We start from the raw sequence: 18,162 nt of genomic DNA, 5'->3' as shown, positions 1-18,162 counted from the left end.
CCACCCTGGTGGTACTCTCTAGGCTCCCTGCTGGGAGAGGCTGCTGTGGTGGCTGCCCCAGCTTGGGGTGGGGGGGGGAATGGAAGCCACTCTGGGGCAAGGGGGGACAGGGAGGAGCACAGGAAGGGGTAAGGGTTGGGCCCCAGAGCCTAACCTCAGCCCCCTTGGCCTCACACTCTGAATAAAATCCTCAGTCTGTCCACAAGAAAGGGCCCACACTGATCTGTCTTTGCATCCTGGCATCTCAATATATCTAGAAAGAATAAATGCCTGAAGGCTGTAGAAATTTAGACACCCTGTTGAACAAATAGTCTCTTGCCTGGGACACTTACAATTTAGGAGTTTTAAAAATGCGAACAATGACTTGAGTGGTGCCTGGCTGGCTCAGTGGTAGAGCGGCCAACTCTTGACCTCGGGGTTGTGAGTTCAAGCCCCATGCTGGGTGTAGAGACTATCAAAAAAAAAAAAAAAAGATAAAAAAAGTGCAAACAAGGACTTGAAAGATTGTGCAGCTCTTACCCCTACCCTCCCGGTCACAGTCTCCCCAGCATCTCTGGTGGGGGTGATGAGCTTGGGGGTGGCCCCAGCCCCGCCCCTGCACAGGAAGTGGCTGGACCCAGCGCCCTGCCTACGGGGCAGAAAGCCTCCTAGCCGGGCCCTTTGTGCTAGGTGAGGGTCGCTCTCTCTCTCTTTACTCTTCCTGTCCGACCCCCACAGTGCAGTCTTCTGGTGCTGTCATGAAAAGAGTGAGGCTCCTCCCCTCAGGGCACAGTAGCCAAGCATGAAGGTGCTACTATTTGATGCCTCCTTTAGCCCTCAGAGCCCGAGTGGGCTCTTCTGAGTCTGCCACTGGTGTTGGGCTCGGCAAGGACAGGTCTTGGCTTTCGTTATATCCATCTGGGCAGCGATGACAGTTCTGAATGCAATCGGGCCTTGTGGCCTCCAATACACAATGGGCAGTGGGAATATTCCAGAAGAGATGGAGCCACATGCTCCCTCAATTCTCCTCCTGACACAGCCCTATCGCTGAGGGCTTGTTGGGTTGGTGGATACACTCCAGAAAGAGGTCAGAGAGGTCTGTTGTCAAGGACCAATATTTACAATAGTATTGGTTCCTTTATTCTTTCAACAAATACTTGTGGAGAGCCTTCACATTCTAGGTCCTGTGCAAGGCACTGGGGTTATGGGGGTGAGGCATCTAACAGGCATCTAACAGAGGAGAGACATGAAACAAACATTGCCCCCTGCAGGTCTGAGGGAGGAAAAGCCCTAGGTACATCCCATGTAAATGGGAAAGTGTACTCCTATATCCTCACGTTAGGAGACTTGCCCAAGGTAACAGCTAGTTAACGCAAGAACTTGAACTTGAATCCAGGTCTTTTTTCTCCACGTCGAATTTTTAACCCCCTATACCAGGTCTGACCTCTATAACTCATTCTTTGCCCGGTAGCCAACATGTCCTTTTTAAAGTATAAATTAGATCATGCTACCACCCCAACCTCCATTCATGCCTTCCAAAGATTCATTGCATTTAGAATAAAATTCAAACTCTCTCCTCAACCAGCTCTTATCTACATATCCGTAGTACTTAAAAATATATCCACAAATTCTTTGACACTCCTCATTCAAAAGATGGAGTTTAATTCCCTCCTTTGAATGTGGGCTGCACTTGGTGGCTCACTTCTAAGAGAATGCAGTAGAAGCAGATGCTCTGTGACTTCTGAGAACAAGCGGTAGAAAGGTTACAACGTCCACTTGGCTCTCTGTCCCGAGACACGTGTCCTCGGAACTAGGCTACCATGTTGTGGTAGACCAGTCAACCGCCCCACCTAGCTACCTAGCCGACACCAACATCAACAGCCAGACATGTTGCTTCTTGCCTCGCCCTTGAGTCTTCCAGTGGAGGCCCAAGAAGCAGAGATAGGTTGTCTCTGCCATGGCCTGCCAGAATTCCTGGCCCATGGAACTTGTGAGAGGTAATATAGGACTACTTGTTTAAACTGCTAGGTTTAAGGTTGATTTGTAGATAACTAATACAACATCTTAGAGCTCACCTCCTACCAAAATCCTCTTTGTTCACCACACTCCAGTTACATTCTCTTTTCTTTTCCCTTTGGCCACCAAGTTCATTCTTACCTCAGGACATTTGCACTTGCTGTTTCTTCTATCTGGGATGCTTGCCCATCACCCAGATCTTGGTCTGCCTGGCTCCTCATTATCCAGATCTTTGCTCAAATACCCCCTCTCAGAGATTCCTTCCCCAACCACATCTTATAATACAGCCCACCTTACCAGTCACATTACCCCATGCATTTCCTTCATAGCTTTTAATCATGAAATCATTTATTTGTCCATCTATTACTTATCTATCTCCTCACACTCTTCTTTCCTCTTTCCAGCACCTCCTGTGGGGAGGACAAAATAATGGGTCTTTTCCTTATGAGAGTTCTCAACGCAAGGCCGTGGGTCTCCTGGTCTTTGTGGCTTCTCTGTCAATTCAAACCGTAGGGCAAGCCCAGGGGCCTGTGGGCCCCATTTCCACATTCTTAGGAGAGGCTTCCTGGACACATTCCCTGAGATGGGAGACATGGCCTCCTCTTTCCCCCCTGGCCTTCACCTCAGCAGTCACCCCATAGCCTTGCTGTTTTTTTTTTTTTTTTTAAAGATTATTTATTTATTTGACAGAGAGATAGAGAGAGAGCACAGGTAGACAGAGCAGCAGGCAGAGGGAGAGGGAGAAGCAGGCTTCCCGCCGAGCAGGGAGTCCGATGTGGGACTCGATCCCAGGACCCTGGGATCATGACCTGAGCCGAAGGCAGACGCTTAACCGACTGAGCCACCCAGGCGCCCTAGCTTTGCTGTTCTATTGACATCAGTACAGAATCAGAGAGAGCATGAGGTCCTCTCTTTCTGCTGCTCACACTCTCCTCCTTCATAAGGCCTCTGGTCTTCTCCCCTCTCTAGTTCTAATTCTTTCCCCCACTTTCTCAGGGTCCCCCCCTATATCTCATGCACACCACACACACACACACACACACTCACACACACACTCTCCAGGTTCATGAAGGGCAGGGTGGTGGGAATAACCCACCTGGCACGGAGAATTTTAGCTCTGATATTGTTCAGAATTGCCCAGGCATGGTACTTATTGAAGCACCTTTAGTCAGTTTTACTCTTTTAAATTCTCCACTGAGAAAGAACCTCTTATGGCCTGCACAGTCACGCTCTGCCCTTTCCTTGTATGCCCCTGCATCCATGAGATGTAGGAGACATGGCCATAGGCGGCTCTCCAGGAAGCATCATTGTTCTTGGTGCCCCAGGTGCTTCCTCTCCCGCTTTCAGCTCTCTCTCCATCCCAGCTCCCTCAGCAACTGCTGATGGTTCCTACTGGATTAGCCACTGCTGCAGCCACATGAGTCTTCACAGGATTACCTGCTTCCTCAGGGTCCTGTCCTTTCTTCCCTTGAGTCAGCCAAAACAAAGTCAGTTTCCCTAAGAACTTAGGGGAAAACAGGACAAGTAGGACAGAAAAACTAAATTGGAAGCACTCAATAAATACTTGTGTAATGGTGTTTAATGGATGAATAAAAACATGAATGTCTAGACATAAATAATTATAAGTTCCTTGGATGGTGTCATTTAAGGAGTACCCTGCTTGTGCCTTTCATGGCAGACATACCTGGGAGGGGAGTCTGTCCATGCACATGCTTCTTCTCTGGGAACAACCCTCACCCACAATTCCTGCTGGAGGGATGTACCTTGATGCCATGCTTATGTCACACGACCTACACATCACCTCAGCCACATGGGACATGTGGCCCAACCTCAGCCCATCAGGTTATTCTCATAGGGCTTTAGAGTTTGAACCTGAGACACTGAGCTAGTTAACTGCAGAAAGCAGAATGGGAAGGTCTGGTTTTCGGGTTGAGGCTCCCATCTGAGTCATATACAAGATGACTGTGTAAGGACGGAGAGAAGGCAGGAATGAGGAGAGACCAGCTGTGTCTGTCCCGACAGCTTCTTATCCCCACAATCCACAACTTCAGGATTTAAATAAAAGCAGCTGGGTTTGCAGCCCTTTGCAACTGTAACCATAACCCACTTCTTCTCTTCAACTCTGCCGAACAACCTGACCCCAAAGGTCCAGTGTGAGAGTGAAGGAAATACAACGGGTGTGTGGCAATGAGTTCCAGGAAGAGAGGAAGCAAGGGACACCACTGAACTGGAGGTGGGGGGAAAGACCACATGGACGTAAAGACTGAACTGGCAGAAATCAATGTAGGGAGGGAGAGAAGGGAAAAGGGGTGGTGATAAGAGAAATGAGAGTCAGCACAGTGCTAGAGAGCACTGTCTACACACCAATACTGCAGCAGGCCCCAAATGTATGTTCACAAAAATGAATGAATGAACACATGAACAGATCTTCCCAGTCCTATTTGCCAGAAGTGTGGAGTCTGAAAATGGGGGTGAGGGGGGCAGGGATAGCCGTAAGTTGTTAGAGCCTTGCAGACATGCCCCTGAATTTATGCTCACCCTCTGTTCTCTGTTCCACTCTTGGGCATGGTGAAAGGCCCTCTGGAGCTCAGCCCCCACCCCCTCCAGGCCTCCCTCACTACACTGAGGAATTGCCGCCAAACCCCTCCAAAACACTGCACATCTGATGAGAGAAGAAATGTCAGGGAGAAGGATGACAATGACAATAATCCTTGCCTAGGTTCTATGTAAGGTTTATAAAATATTCTTCTACATGTTTTGGAATCTTATAACAAATCTGTGAGATTATTGGGACTATGCCAGTGTGAGGAGGAAGAATCCATACATTCAAGAGAGGCCAGGTAGCTGCTCCAAGATCATCAGTCTGGGAACGAATGGGTCAGGGGCTCCCAATTTAGGGCTAAGGCTTCAAGGCCTGTGCTTTCTCTAACACTCTGGACACCGACCAAAAATGGCTGGGAAAACACATAAACTAGAACTGCTCTCACTGGAAATAGCCTCCTCATAAGAGGAAACTATCCACCAAGAAGAGGAAAAGAAGGGTGTGGCTCTTTGGAGCCATGAGAACGCTTCTCATTGTAGCAGGAGTTTCAGAACTTCAGCATAAACCTTAGCCACCAAAGAGGATTTTCTCCCTTTTCCTAAAAATCTGAGTCAGTTGCTTAGTTTCAAAATCACTCACTTTTTCTTCTTGATAGTCTCCTCGCCCAGAGTGGAGACCAACACAGAACTTGAACTCATTACCCCGAAGATCAAGACCTCAGTTGAGATCACGTCAGATGCTTAACTGACTGGGTCATCCAGGTGCCCAAAACTCAGTCACTTCTATGATGACCTCCACAACATATCCACAAGCTATGAAGTCAGCAGATACAGTAGCTTTCCCTCCATTCTACAAATGGAAAACAAAGCCAAGGAGAAGTGACCTACTCATTGTTGCTCCCTTTTACAAACCAGCCGGTGCCTCCCTAGTCTCCTCACTGCTGCCTGCACCTCCTGGTTCCTCAGGGTGTAGATCATGGGGTTGAGCATGGGGGTCATGACCGTGTGGCTGATGGACACAGCCTTGTCCATGGAGAAGGGGGTGAAGGGCCGGGCATAGAGGTAAATGCTTGGAATGAAAACCATAGACACGACGATGATGTGGGTGGTGCAGGTGGAAGCCACCTTCCTCCTCGCCTGCCCAGAGTGGGACCTCAGCATCACCAGGATGACTGAGTAGGAGGTCAGGAGGAGAAAGAACCAGATGACATCTAGCATTCCACTGTTGGAGATCATGAAGAACTCCAGGAGGGAGGTGTCAGTGCAGGCAAGTCTCAGCACTTGTGGGACATCACAGTAGAAGTTATCCAGGATGTTGGGGCCACAGAAAGGCAATGGGAGCATCAGAACCAGTTGGGCAATGGAATGCACAAAGCCTCCTACCCAGCTAGCCACCACCAACCCCACACAGAGCTGAGTGTTCATGATGGTGACATAGTGGAGGGGTCGGGAGATGGCAACAAGGCGGTCATAGGCCATGACCGAGAGGAAGAAGACCATGGCGCCTCCCAGAAAGTGGAAGAAGAAGATCTGGGCCATGCAGCCCTGGTAGGAGATGGTCTTCTTTTCAAAGAGGAAGTCCACCAGCATCTTTGGGGCAGTGACAGAGGAGAAACAGAGGTCTAAGACAGCCAGATTTCGGAGCAGGAAGTACATAGGTGTGTGGAGCCGGGTGTCTGAGGTCACTGTGACCATGATGAGGAAGTTCCCCACTACAGTGGTGGTGTAGACAAATAGGAACACCAGAAACAGGAAAAGCTGGAGCTCTGGAGTCTGGGAGAGTCCTAGGAAGACAAACTCTGATACCCACGTGAGGTTTTTTGACTCCATGGCGTCCTCCCCATACTCCTAAAGAAACTGAACCACAGGCATAAATGCATGAAGTTACTATTTGCCCTTTTAGTGCTCTGGAGCTCAAAACTGAGTTGTCCAGGTCTATATGATGGGTATCCTATGTGTAGACCGTATCACTAGGTGCCGATTAAATGGCTTTGTCTGTAGAGATTTTACAAGTTGGTGCTATAATATACATTCATGAGATATCTTAAAGCCATCCAGAGACATATGCAACCTACTTTTTAAAGACTCCCTGTGATATAGTGGTGGGGAGACACTTGGAGTCCAATAGAACATCAGTTAAATTTCAGGTCTTCCATTTTCTTAAGATTTGACCTTGTTTAAGTTTACTTAATCTCTCTAGGTCTGTCTCATTATCTGAAAGTTAGGAATAAAAATACCTTATGGCATTTTCTAAGGGCTTAAGTAGAATGACACATGCAAAGTTTCTAGAACAGTACCTGGAAATAAATGATAATCACTCTCTGGGTCGTCTCCTCCTCTAAAGACATGCTTCCTTCTTCCAGTCTCAAATAAATTTTTCTACCAGTCACTTTTCACACAATATTTAACACATCATGATGTTAATGAACTTTTTATGTTGTCTGTTTTCCCTCCACAATCCAACCCTATATGATCCTACCGACATATGTCTTAATTTCACAATATATTTGTGCTCCTCCTTGCCCATCCCTGCTCACAGTCAGTACTTAGTGTTGACTGCGGGATGGGTGAATGGCTACAGGGCGCATTGTCCAAGTAGAGGAGCCCCTGGACACGGTTGGACGCCTGGGATATCCAATGTTCCCCACCGCCTAGTGTAGGTGTTCCTTTATTTGGTGGGGCTCCCCAGAACATAGGCAACACAAGAAGCAGAGGGATAGGGGACTTTCATTACATTATGGAATAGATGACGAATATATTGTTTGAAGAAGACTCCACTCTTCCAAAAGAACGACAATTTCAGAAGACGGTACTGAATCCCAGGGCAGAAGGGAAAGGAAAATATTGCGGGAATAGTAATGGAAACTGATGAAGAACTAAAGGAAGATGAAGAGGGAGGGAGAGGGAGGAACAGAGCAGGTGAAGGAAGGGGAAACAGGAAGGTGGTGGACGGGGGCGGGGACGGGCAGGGTTCCGCGTGGGGTGGCTTCAGTCTCCCATCCTCTCCCACCTGCCTGTGCAGCCCATTATCTACTAGAGATCTTTCTGTTCTTATCTCCCACATCCATTTGCTTTCCTTACAGTCCACCTTCTGCGCAGCTGTCCCGGAGAACTTTCTCTGCGCAACCCCATGCCTCCCTCCCGTTCTTGCAGTGCGGCGCGCTAACTAGCGGTCCTTAGGGGCCAAACATTCGTAGATCCCTTCACAGTGGAAGCACCTACCTGCATGTGTGCAAATGGCACGCACGCAGCGTGTCAGATGGGCTGTGGGCTGTCAAAACAAAGCCTCCGCCTGCCCTTCTCATCAGGGTCTCCGCCTCCGAGGACCACTGGCTCTTTAATGGATTGTAGTTTCTTCAACCTGCCACCTATTTGCTCATTTCCATGTTTGTGTCCTAGAATTCTGTTCGCTACCTTCTCCGCCTTGGAAAATTCTCACTCGGACCTCACCCTTTCTGGCACTCATTTCGCCCATTCTCCCCTGCAGAATTAATTCCCATTTCTTGGGCTTCTTGTAGTATTTTAAGAACACCTCATTTGTAGGCTTATCATCATTTATTTGTCCCATCTTCTCCCATCAACCAACTACATTGTAATTTCCGTATCTTAGTAACCCCGGAACTTGGAACAGCAACTCTGATATGGTGCATGCTCAATAAACGTTGTCAAATTAATGTAGTAATTAGGTAATTGAGGGGCGCCTGGGTAGCTCAGTAGGTCAAGCATCTGCCTTCAGCTCAGTTGGTGATCCCAGGGTGCTGGGATTGAGCCCCGCATCAGGCTCCCTGCTCAGCGGGGAGCCTGTTTCTCCCTCTCCCTCTGCCTGCCGCTCCCCCTGCTTGTGCTCTCCCTCTCCCCCTCTTTCAAATAAGTAAATAAAATCTAAAAAAAAAAAAATTAGGTAATTGATTATGTGGAGAGTTTTTGAGTAATGTTACTTGTCCTCTGACCCTACCTCATAAGGCTGGTTCTATGCCCAGTTGCTAAAATTACTGGGTTTTACATGTAAACTGAAGCCGCCGTTTTAACAGCACATTCCCCCTGAATTACTTCCTGAGGCTCTCCTCACACTTTGGTCACCGTCAAGTCTGTCACCTATTTATTCTGCCCACCCTCCAGCAGGTATTTTCAAGAACCCAATTATTTCTGACCTATCGGCAGGTGAGGAGCCCCTCTGTCACCTCACACGCATCCTCGTGGGCATGACCCTGGGGAAGAGGGCATATCCTCAGGGAGGAACTATTGGATGGGCTCAGGAAGCAGAGCTGGAATGATTCCCACTGGGGGCAAAGGAGCAATGGGAGTTGTTAAAAAGTTGCTAAGTCTTTCAAAACACTATTTGAGAGGTCTGCCTTGAGGGCAAAAAACAAACAGAAACCCTACCAAGGACATTGAGAATTGTAGAGATTCATGAAATATAGGATTAGGAGGCCAAGATGAGAAAGGACAGAGTCTCTTCAAAAGAAGTCAAGGGGTGTCTGGGTGCCTCAGTTAAGCATCTGCCTTCGGCTCAGGCCATGGTCCCAAGGGTCCTGGGATCGAGCCCCATTTCAGGCTCCCTGCTCAGCGGGAAGCCTACTTCTCCCTCTCCCACTCCCCAGCTTGTGTTCCCTCTCTCGCTGTCTCTCTCTTTCAAATAAATAAATAAAATCTTAAAAAAAAAAAGAGAAGGGGCGCCTGGGTGGCTCAGCTGGTTAAGCGACTGCCTTCGGCTCAGGTCATGATCCTGGAGTCCCGGGATTGAGTCCCACATCGGGCTCCCTGCTCAGCGGGGAGTCTGCTTCTCCCTCTGACCCTCTTCCCTCTCGTGCTCTCTGTCTTTCATTCTCTCGCTCTCAAATAAATAAATAAAATCTTTAAAAAAATAAAATAAATAAATAAATAAAATAAAAAAAAGAAGTCAAATTTCTGGGATTTTTGGAAGGACCCATTTCATAAAACAGTGGTTCACACACTTGAGCATGCATGAGAATCACCTGCAGGGCATGTTGAGACTCAGAAACCCCACACGGAATTTTGATTTAGTAGGTCTTCGGTGGCACCTGAGAACTTGCAATTCTAACAAGTTTTCAAATGATGCTGATGCTGCTTCCCTGGGGCCACAGTTTGAGAACCACTTCAAGTTTGTCTGCACGGCACATGAACTGTTCTCTCTCACAGCATCACCAACACCACTGATTTGATATCTCAAAAAATAATTTTAATTGGTCTTAACTTGGGCAAGTCATAGGTGGGAAAATGTTTGTATATGACCTTGGAAACCGAAACCCTGTAAACTTTGTTTCCTATCTGCCAACCAGACCACGAAGTTGATTCCTCATCCATATCCAATTCTACTGGACTATCTGTAAAATTCTAGTGCTCCTTATATATGAGTATTACTCAGTAAGATCTTTCTTTTTCTACAAGGACTAGTAGAGGAAGTGCATACATTTTCTTATTATGGTGAACTGGTGAGAATTGGAATTACCTGGCTTTACAACTTTGGTGTACTATAAAAACTGTGATTTTTTTTTAGAGCTCTCTGTCTACATGTGATTTCCAGGTTGGTTTGAGTTCTTTCAGTGCAAATAGTTATACTTAGCAAAATGAAGTCCCTCTGGCATGTAAAAACACTATGCAAAGCTTTGGTTTCTCCCACATATAAGAGCTATAATTTTTTTCCTTTTTATTAACATATAATGTATTATTTGTTTCAGGGGTACAGGTCTGTGATTCATCAGTCTTATACAATTCACAGCGCTCACCATAGCACATACCCTCCCCAGTGTCCATCACCCAGCCACCCCATCCCTCCCACCCCCCTCCACTCCAGCAACCCTCAGTTTCCTGAGATTAAGAGTCTCTTATGGTTTGTCTCCCTCTCTAGTTTTGTCTTGTTTCATTTTTTCCTCTCTTCCCCTATGATCCTCTGTCTTGTTTCTCAAATTCCACATATCGGTGAGATCATATAATTGTTTTTCTCTGATTGACTTATTTCGCTTAGCATAATACCCTCTAGTTCCATCCATGTCGTTGCAAATGGAAGATCTCATTTTTTGATGGCTGCATAATATTCCATTGTACCACATCTTCTTTATCCATTCATCTGTTGATGGACATCTAGGCTCTTTCCATAGTTTGGCTATTGTGGACATTGCTGCTATAAACATTGGGGTGCATGTGCCCCTTCGGATCACTACATTTGTATCTTTGGGGTAAATACCCAGTAGTGCAATTGCTGGGTTGTAGGGTAGCTCTATTATCAACTTTTTGAGGAACCTCCACACTGTTTTCCCAGAGTGGCTCCAAGAAGCTATAGATCTAAAATTCTTCCCAATATTTAGTGCTTGAATCCTTTTTAAAATCCAGCCACTTGTGGGTGCCTAGGTGGCTCAGTCGGTTAAGCATCTGCCTTCGGCTCAGGTTGTGATCCCAGGGTCTTGGGATCAAGTCCTGCATCGGGCTCCTTGCTCAGCAGGGAGTCTGCTTCTCCCTCTGCCTACTGCTTCCCCTGCTTGTGCTCTCTCTCTCTCTGTACAAATGATTAAATAAAATGTTTAAAAAAAAAAAAAATCCAGCCACTTGTAAAAATAGCCTGTGTTAATGCCCGGGAAGGCAATAGGTTTTTACCAATTTCATTGACTATCAGATGTCACTAACTGTAACAATGTTAACAATAATTAAATTACTTAGATTAATTCTTTATGATTCTGATTTAGCTCTCAATAAGAAAGCCCATGTATGTTCTAGTTTATATACTTCTCCTCTCAAGGTGCACAAATGTCTGAAAAATGTCTGCTAAACCACATCTCAACCCCAAAGTTGATTCCTCAGTGTGAGATTGTGGATGAGTGATCTGTTTTAAAAAACTGATTGCACTGGGGCTCCTGCGTGGCTCAGTTGGTTAAGTGACAGCCTTCGGCTCAGGTCATGATCCTGGAGTCCCGGGATCGAGTCCTACGTTGGGCTCCCTGCTCAGCGGGGAGTCTGCCTCTCCCTCTGACCCTCCCCCCTCTCATGCTCTCTCTCTCAAATAAATAAATAAATAAATAAAATCTTTAAAAAAAAACAACTGATTGCACTGTGCCTTATTGTTTGGGAGTATTGTAGCTGGCCCACTGTGAAAGTTCAGTAAATGTTTGTTCACGTGAGGGGAAGCTGTCCCTCTTGAAGAGCAGGAGAGCGCAGAGAGCATGTCTGGGTGCACCTCTATGCTCAGTGCTGGGGATACCAAAATAAGACATGCATTTTGCTCTCAACCAACTCACAGTCTAGTGGGGAAAACAGTTGCAGAAACACATAAATGCACTCACTTCAAAGAGGAAACAGCTCTGTCAGGGGGACGCTCCAAGGTTAAAGGGCTGAGCCACTAGCCATGCCTGGGAGAGAGGGGAAAGCTTCTCAGAGGAGGTGACATTTGAACAAAGGGGCGGTTCATGCCTGTGGGCAGAAGTGTGTTTCTGGCAGGAAGAACAGAGGCCCAGAGATGAAATGGCACAGCATACACTCCAGGAACCCCGAGTGCCTCAGCAAGGCCAGGGCACAGGGCAAGTGGTGGGGGATGAGGGTGGAGAGGAGGCAGGGATCAGACTCTGGAGAGCTTTGAGAAACCAGGTTAATGAATTTAGATTTTATCCTATAGGACCTGAGAAGCCAGTGGAGGACAAGAGCAGGAGAGTGGCCTACAGATGAAGGCCTTTCTGGCCACAGGAGGAGGAGAGATGGGAGGGTGGTGAGAACAGACAGAAGGGGAGCTGCTCCTTTGTTTCTTCACACCCCATCTTGTTTCAGAAAAGACTTAATGAGGGCAGTTGAGGGTCTGGAACTTTGCCTGTGTCCTTGACTCATCCCATCCCAGCTTCAAAAACCTTTAAAGATGTGGGAGGGTGAAGAGAAGAGAGGAAAAGGGAAAGAAGATGGGAGATAAAAAAAGAAAGAGGAGGATAAAAAGGTGATTCAGAAAAACCAGGGAGTCAAAGCCAATGAGCCAGCTGGGACCCATGTCCCAATGATATCAAGACACTGTTTCAGTGACTCTGTGATGCTCTTGGCCTTTCCATCATGAGCCAAGATGGACTCCACGGCTTCAATCATCATGTGTGTCCTCACACACTCTCATTCAAAGGCTGGAAGTGAGGAAAGGGGTGGGGGCAGTTTCTTTCTCCTCCTTCACCTCTTGCCTTTAATCATGGAAGAAAAAATCTTTCTGAGAAGCTCCCCAGCAAACACACTTTTTGTTGTATTTGTCATTTTTGGATCACTTGAACACGTGAGCACTCTTAGCTTTTAAGTGTTCTGGCAAAATGAACACCTATGTTAGGGGACAAACAAGGGGGAAGTGGTTGGGGATGACTGTTGGGTAGGCCCCCAAGAGCAATGCTATGTTCTTATAAACACCTGGGAACAGGAATGAACATAATGGGCCAGAGACAAGAGAATCTTGACAATGATGCAAAGTTTCTCTTAAATAACAAAATTTATTTTTTTATTTTTTTATTTTTTTTAAAGATTTTATTTATTTATTTGAGAGAGAGCGAGTACATGAGATGGGGGAGGGTCAGAGGGAGAAGCAGACTCCCTGCTGAGCAGGGAGCCCGATGCGGGACTCGATCCAGGGACTCCAGGATCATGACCTGAGCCGAAGGCAGTCGCTTAACCAACTGAGCCACCCAGGCGCCCAATAACAAAATTTATAATAGCAGAGGTCACGAGCTCAAATGTGAGTAATGTAAATGAGAGAGAGGGAAGTCAGGTAGGAATCTCTGTCTCCAAAGATGTACTGAGGCTCATCACCCACCTCCTCCAGTGCAAAATTCTAGCATCTGAGCCAAAGACAGGAAATTAAGTTTTTTTTCTTTAGGGAAAAAACTTCAGAAAAGTAAGCCTTTATGTGTTGACACTTGGGGGTCCTTCAGCAAATAGCTGCTTCCCACCTGAACCCCTGAAAGGAAGTCTAAAAGCTTTACCTATACATAGAAGTAGCAACTAGCATTATATTGCTTTACTCTTAAATGCAGTTAAACAAAGATCACCAGGAGTTTAAGGAAGACCACCAACACAAAGAGTAAATACAAAATAAATAGAAAAATGAGTGAGAAGAAAACAGAAATGGCCTGGGAAACAGAAGAAAACTTTTTAAAAAATCTCCTGTTTATATAATTAGCATCCTTTGAGAGAAGCAAGCAGATATAATAGCTATAAAATAAGAACAGGACGGGATGGACAAAAGTCACAGAACAAAAAAGAGCTCTCAGAAGTTAAAATATGTTGACAAACATGAAAACTATAACGGAGGAATTGGAAAATAGAGTTGAGAGAATTGTTTCTGAATGTAGACTAAAAACGTAGTCTGAATAGGGCGTCCACAGGATGGGGCCCAGCGTGGGTTGTCAGAGTCTGGGTGTCCCTTCCTGGCAGCTGCCCACTGTGGGCATTCAGGCAAGGTGAGCAGAACGTCCCCAGAGGGAGACGGCTCAGTGTGGGAGGTCAAAGCTTCAAAGGGATGAGAAGTGTTTTCATGCAGAGGTGCAGTCTGACATCAGGTGTTGGAGACCAAGCAGGGCGAGGAGGGTGTCCACATGAGGGATGTTGGAATGTGAGGTTTTGGAGCACGAGTAGGGTAAGAAAGTTGCCTGAGTCAAGGGCTGGCCTGCAGTGGAGTGAGGAAATGGAACTAGTATGGGAGATTGGTTGTATAGAGGGAGATGCATTAAGTAAGTTAGTAAATTAAGGATAAAACGATGTCAGAGAAAATGGCGGAGTGGAGAACTCCAAGGGCCCATCCCTCCACAGAAACTCTGAAAAGATATATATACCAAAGAACAGAATTGAGAGTCCAGGAATAAGTCCATACATTTACGGGCAATTGATTTTCAAAAGACTCTTCAGTGGGGAAAAAATAATCTCTTCAACAAATGGTGCTGGAATAAGTGGATATCCACATGAAAGAAAAAAATTGGACTACTACCTCAGACCACATACAAAAATAAACTCGAAATGGATCAAATATCTAAACGTAAGAGCTAAAGCTATAAAACTCTTAGAAGAAAACTGGAGTAAATCTTCATGACCTTGGATATAGGAATGAGCATGCCCAGCAGCCAGATAGTGACTCCTAAAGGCCATTCCTCAGCAAAAGGAAACAGGACTCTTTAGGGAAAAGCTTGATTCCAGAGCTGGAACAGAAATACAAGATAAGCATGGGCATGTCACTGGGCCAGAAAGTAAGGATGTGCTCAAAGAAAGAAATGAACACGAAAGCTAGCTAGGAAAGGTTCCAACCGGCCAAATCTGGGGCAAGTTAGTAATAGATTATAACTCAATTGATTTAAAAAAGGAAAATACAAGCCCACACAGATATAAATAAACAAAAGAATAAATTGGAAGTTTGCTAAGGAACCATATATTGACATAGTCTCAAAATACCTGCCCATAAAATATTTACTATTTTTCAAGAGAAAACGATAACGAAGGTGAGAAGCCTAATAAGTAATCAAAGTGATGGCACAGCAGTAATGGGACAAAGAGAAATCATTTGCACCTCGTAAGATGCAATAAGAACACAGCAAGATTTCTGGGATGTCCCTGAAAAAGTCACCGAAATGCATCACCTGAGTCTAATCACCATGAAACATCAGAAAAATCCAAATTAAGGGACATTCTACAAAATCACTGGCCTGTAATCTTTGAAAGTGCCAAGATAACTAAATTCAAGGAGAAGCTCTTCCAGATTCAAGGAGCCTAAAGAGACAGGACAACTAAATGCAACATGCAATTCTGAACCAGATTCTCTTTCCATACAACTTTACTGGGACATTTGGCAAAACTTGAATAGAGGCTGAAGATTGGATTCTAGCAATGTATTGTTATGGCATTAATGTTAATGACTATATGGCAGTATCATAAGAAAATGCATGTTTAAGTATTAAGGAATGATGGGCATCAGGTTGACTACTTACCCTCAAGCTTTCAGGAAATAAAGTCCTTTATACTACACTGGCAACTATTCTGTAAGTTTGAGATTTTTCAAGAAGTTAAAAAAATTTTTTTTAATATCAAGAGTCAGTTGCTTAACCGACTGAGCCCCCCAGGCACCCCCCCAATTTTTTAAGTTAAAAAAATGTTTATGTTAAAGTAAAAGAAATATATAGAATATCTTTCTGTCCTCTGGGTAAGAAACAATTTTTAAAAATTAGATATCAGTAAGAGTTAATATTAAAACGGAAGACTGATACAACTGACTACGTTAAAATTAACACCACATATAGAGAAGACAGACCACAAGCTGCGAAAAGATATTGCAATGACATAACTGACAATAGACCAGTGACCAAATGATATGAGAATTCTTACATTCACTAGAAAAAGTCAAGAGAAAAATTAACAAAAGGTGTTACTGGGAAAAGTGAATGCAATAAAAACATGGAAAGAAACATTAGGGAGGAGAGAAGTGCAAATTTCTACAGACTACAGAGAAATATTTTTTACCCACTAAACTGGCAAAAAGAAAAAAAACAATATCAACTGTTAGAAAAAAAAAACCAATTGATGGGAACATTTAGACACCTCTTATGAACATGTAATTGGGCACAACAATTTTGGGAAACAATTTGGCCCTCTTTTGTAAAGTTATATCTTTGGATAACTCAAAACTTAGCAATCCCATTACAAGATATATAACCCATAGCTCTTTAACAGGGCAATTGGAGACAAAGAGAGGAATATTGAAAATAGCACTGTTGGCAATAGCAAAAAAAAACCCCCCAACAAACATGGAAACAACCCAAAGAGCTTAAAAATATAATGTTGAGTAAAAAAAAAGCAAATCCCAGAATATTATGTAGAGTAGGATATTTTCATAATGTTCAAAATAAGCAAAACAAAACAATATGCTGATTATGTAAAAATGTGATAAAAGTGTTTTTATAAGCAATAGGATGGCAAATGCAAAATTCAAGAAAATGGTTTCATTGGGGAGGAGTGAGTGAATGTGAGGAAAAGGACCCTCTGGGTAGTAGGTATCAGTTACTGGTAACTTCTATTTCTTGAATTAAATTGTCTTTATAGGAGCTTTCATAATGCTATAATGTTTTATAACTTACATGTATTTTACACATAATCTTTTGTTTGTAACAATTACTACACTACACTGAAAATGTAAAAGGAAATATTCTGAACATTGATGACATTTTCAAATTTGAAGATAAAATAAAAGCATCAAAAAAGGCTGGAAGAAAATAGTTACATGGTTTACCCAATGTTATCTCACATGATTTTTTTATTTGATTCTTATAATAAATGTGGAGTTCGGAGGTCAGATATTAATTTAAGCAAGTTTATTGAAGAAGAAGTCATGAGGCCAAGTGAATCATCCCCAGGTCATCATCAGTTTGGTAAGTGATGGGTTTAAAGATTAACTTTTAAATCTTGTGCTGTTTCCAACAATCCAGACTCACACCAAAACAGAGTATTGGAAAAAGAGGTCAAAATACAGACAATAGATAGCTCTTATGGAGAAATGGTATCATTGTAACGGGAAACTGTCCACCAAGAAGGCAGAAATGAGAGTGTGGCTTTCCAGAATGCTTCCATGAGACTACATCTTATTGTCATAAGAGCTCAAATCATCCATCACAAATGAAAATAAGAATATTTTCTTGCAGACATGCCCCTGAATTTATGCTCACCCTCTGTTCTCTGTTTCACTCTTGGGCATGTTGCATGGCCCTCTGGAGCTCAGCCCCCACCCCCTCCAGGCCTCCCTCACTACACTGAGGGATTGCCGCCAAACCCCTCCAAAACACTACACATCTGATGAGAGAAGAAATGTCAGGAAGAAGAATGACAATAATCCTTGCCTAGGTTCTATGTAAGGTTTATAAAATATTCTTCTACATGTTTTGGAATTTTATAACAAATCTGTGAGATTATTGGGACAGATATTGCTCTATGCTAGTGTGGTGAGGAAGAATCCATACGTTCAAGAGAGGCCAGGTAGCTGCTCCAGGTCACCAGTCTGGGAACAAATGGGTCAGGGGCTCTCAATTTAGGGCTAAGGCTTCAAGGCCTGTGCTTTCTCTAACACTCTGGACACCGACCAAAAGTGGCTGGGAAAACACCTAAACTAGAACTGCTCTCCCTGGGGAAATAGCCTCCTCATAAGAATAAACTATCCACCAAGAAGAGGAAAAGAAGGGTGTGGCTTTCTGGAGCCATGAGAACACTTCTCATTGTAGCAGGAGTTTTAGAACTTCAGCATAAACCTTAGCCACCAAAGAGGACTTTTTCCTTTTTCCTAAAAATCTGAGTCAGTTGCTTAGTTTCGAAACTCAGTCACTTCTATGATGACCTCCACAACATACCCACAAACTATGAAGTCAGCCAATACAGTAGCTTTCCCTCCATTCTACAAATGGAAAACAAAGCCAAGAAGTGACCTATTCATTGTTGCTCCCTTTTACAACCCAGCCGGTGCCTCCCTAGTCTCCTCACTGCTGCCTGCACCTCCTGGTTCCTCAGGGTGTAGATCATGGGGTTGAGCATGGGGGTCATGACCGTGTGGCTGATGGACACAGCCTTGTCCATGGAGAAGGGGGTGAAGGGCCGGGCATAGAGGTAAATGCTTGGAATGAAAACCATAGACAC

General features: G+C 44.7%; 1 protein-coding gene and 1 pseudogene across 1 annotated transcript; both read right to left on the bottom strand.

Moving 5' to 3' along the window:
* Positions 1-5,424: 5,424 nt before the first annotated feature.
* LOC116647694 (olfactory receptor 4D2) lies at positions 5,425-6,366 on the bottom strand. The gene has a single exon (XM_032429244.1). It carries the CDS (start codon positions 6,364-6,366, stop codon positions 5,425-5,427), a length of 942 nt encoding a protein of 313 aa, XP_032285135.1.
* Positions 6,367-17,958: 11,592 nt separating this feature from the next.
* Positions 17,959-18,162, bottom strand: part of LOC116647692 — a 695-nt pseudogene continuing 491 nt past the window's right edge.

This window comes from Phoca vitulina, unplaced genomic scaffold (genome assembly GCF_004348235.1).
Source record: "Phoca vitulina isolate PV1807 unplaced genomic scaffold, GSC_HSeal_1.0 scaffold40, whole genome shotgun sequence".
NCBI lineage: Eukaryota > Metazoa > Chordata > Mammalia > Carnivora > Phocidae > Phoca > Phoca vitulina.
The sequence above is the reverse complement of the archived record's forward strand: the minus strand, read 5'-3'. Positions and strand labels throughout refer to the sequence as shown.

Bases quoted from the DNA above. Each gene is read 5' to 3' on its own strand.
- LOC116647694 (XM_032429244.1), bottom strand. From the start codon at position 6,366: ATGGAGTCAAAAAACCTCACGTGGGTATCAGAGTTTGTCTTCCTAGGA.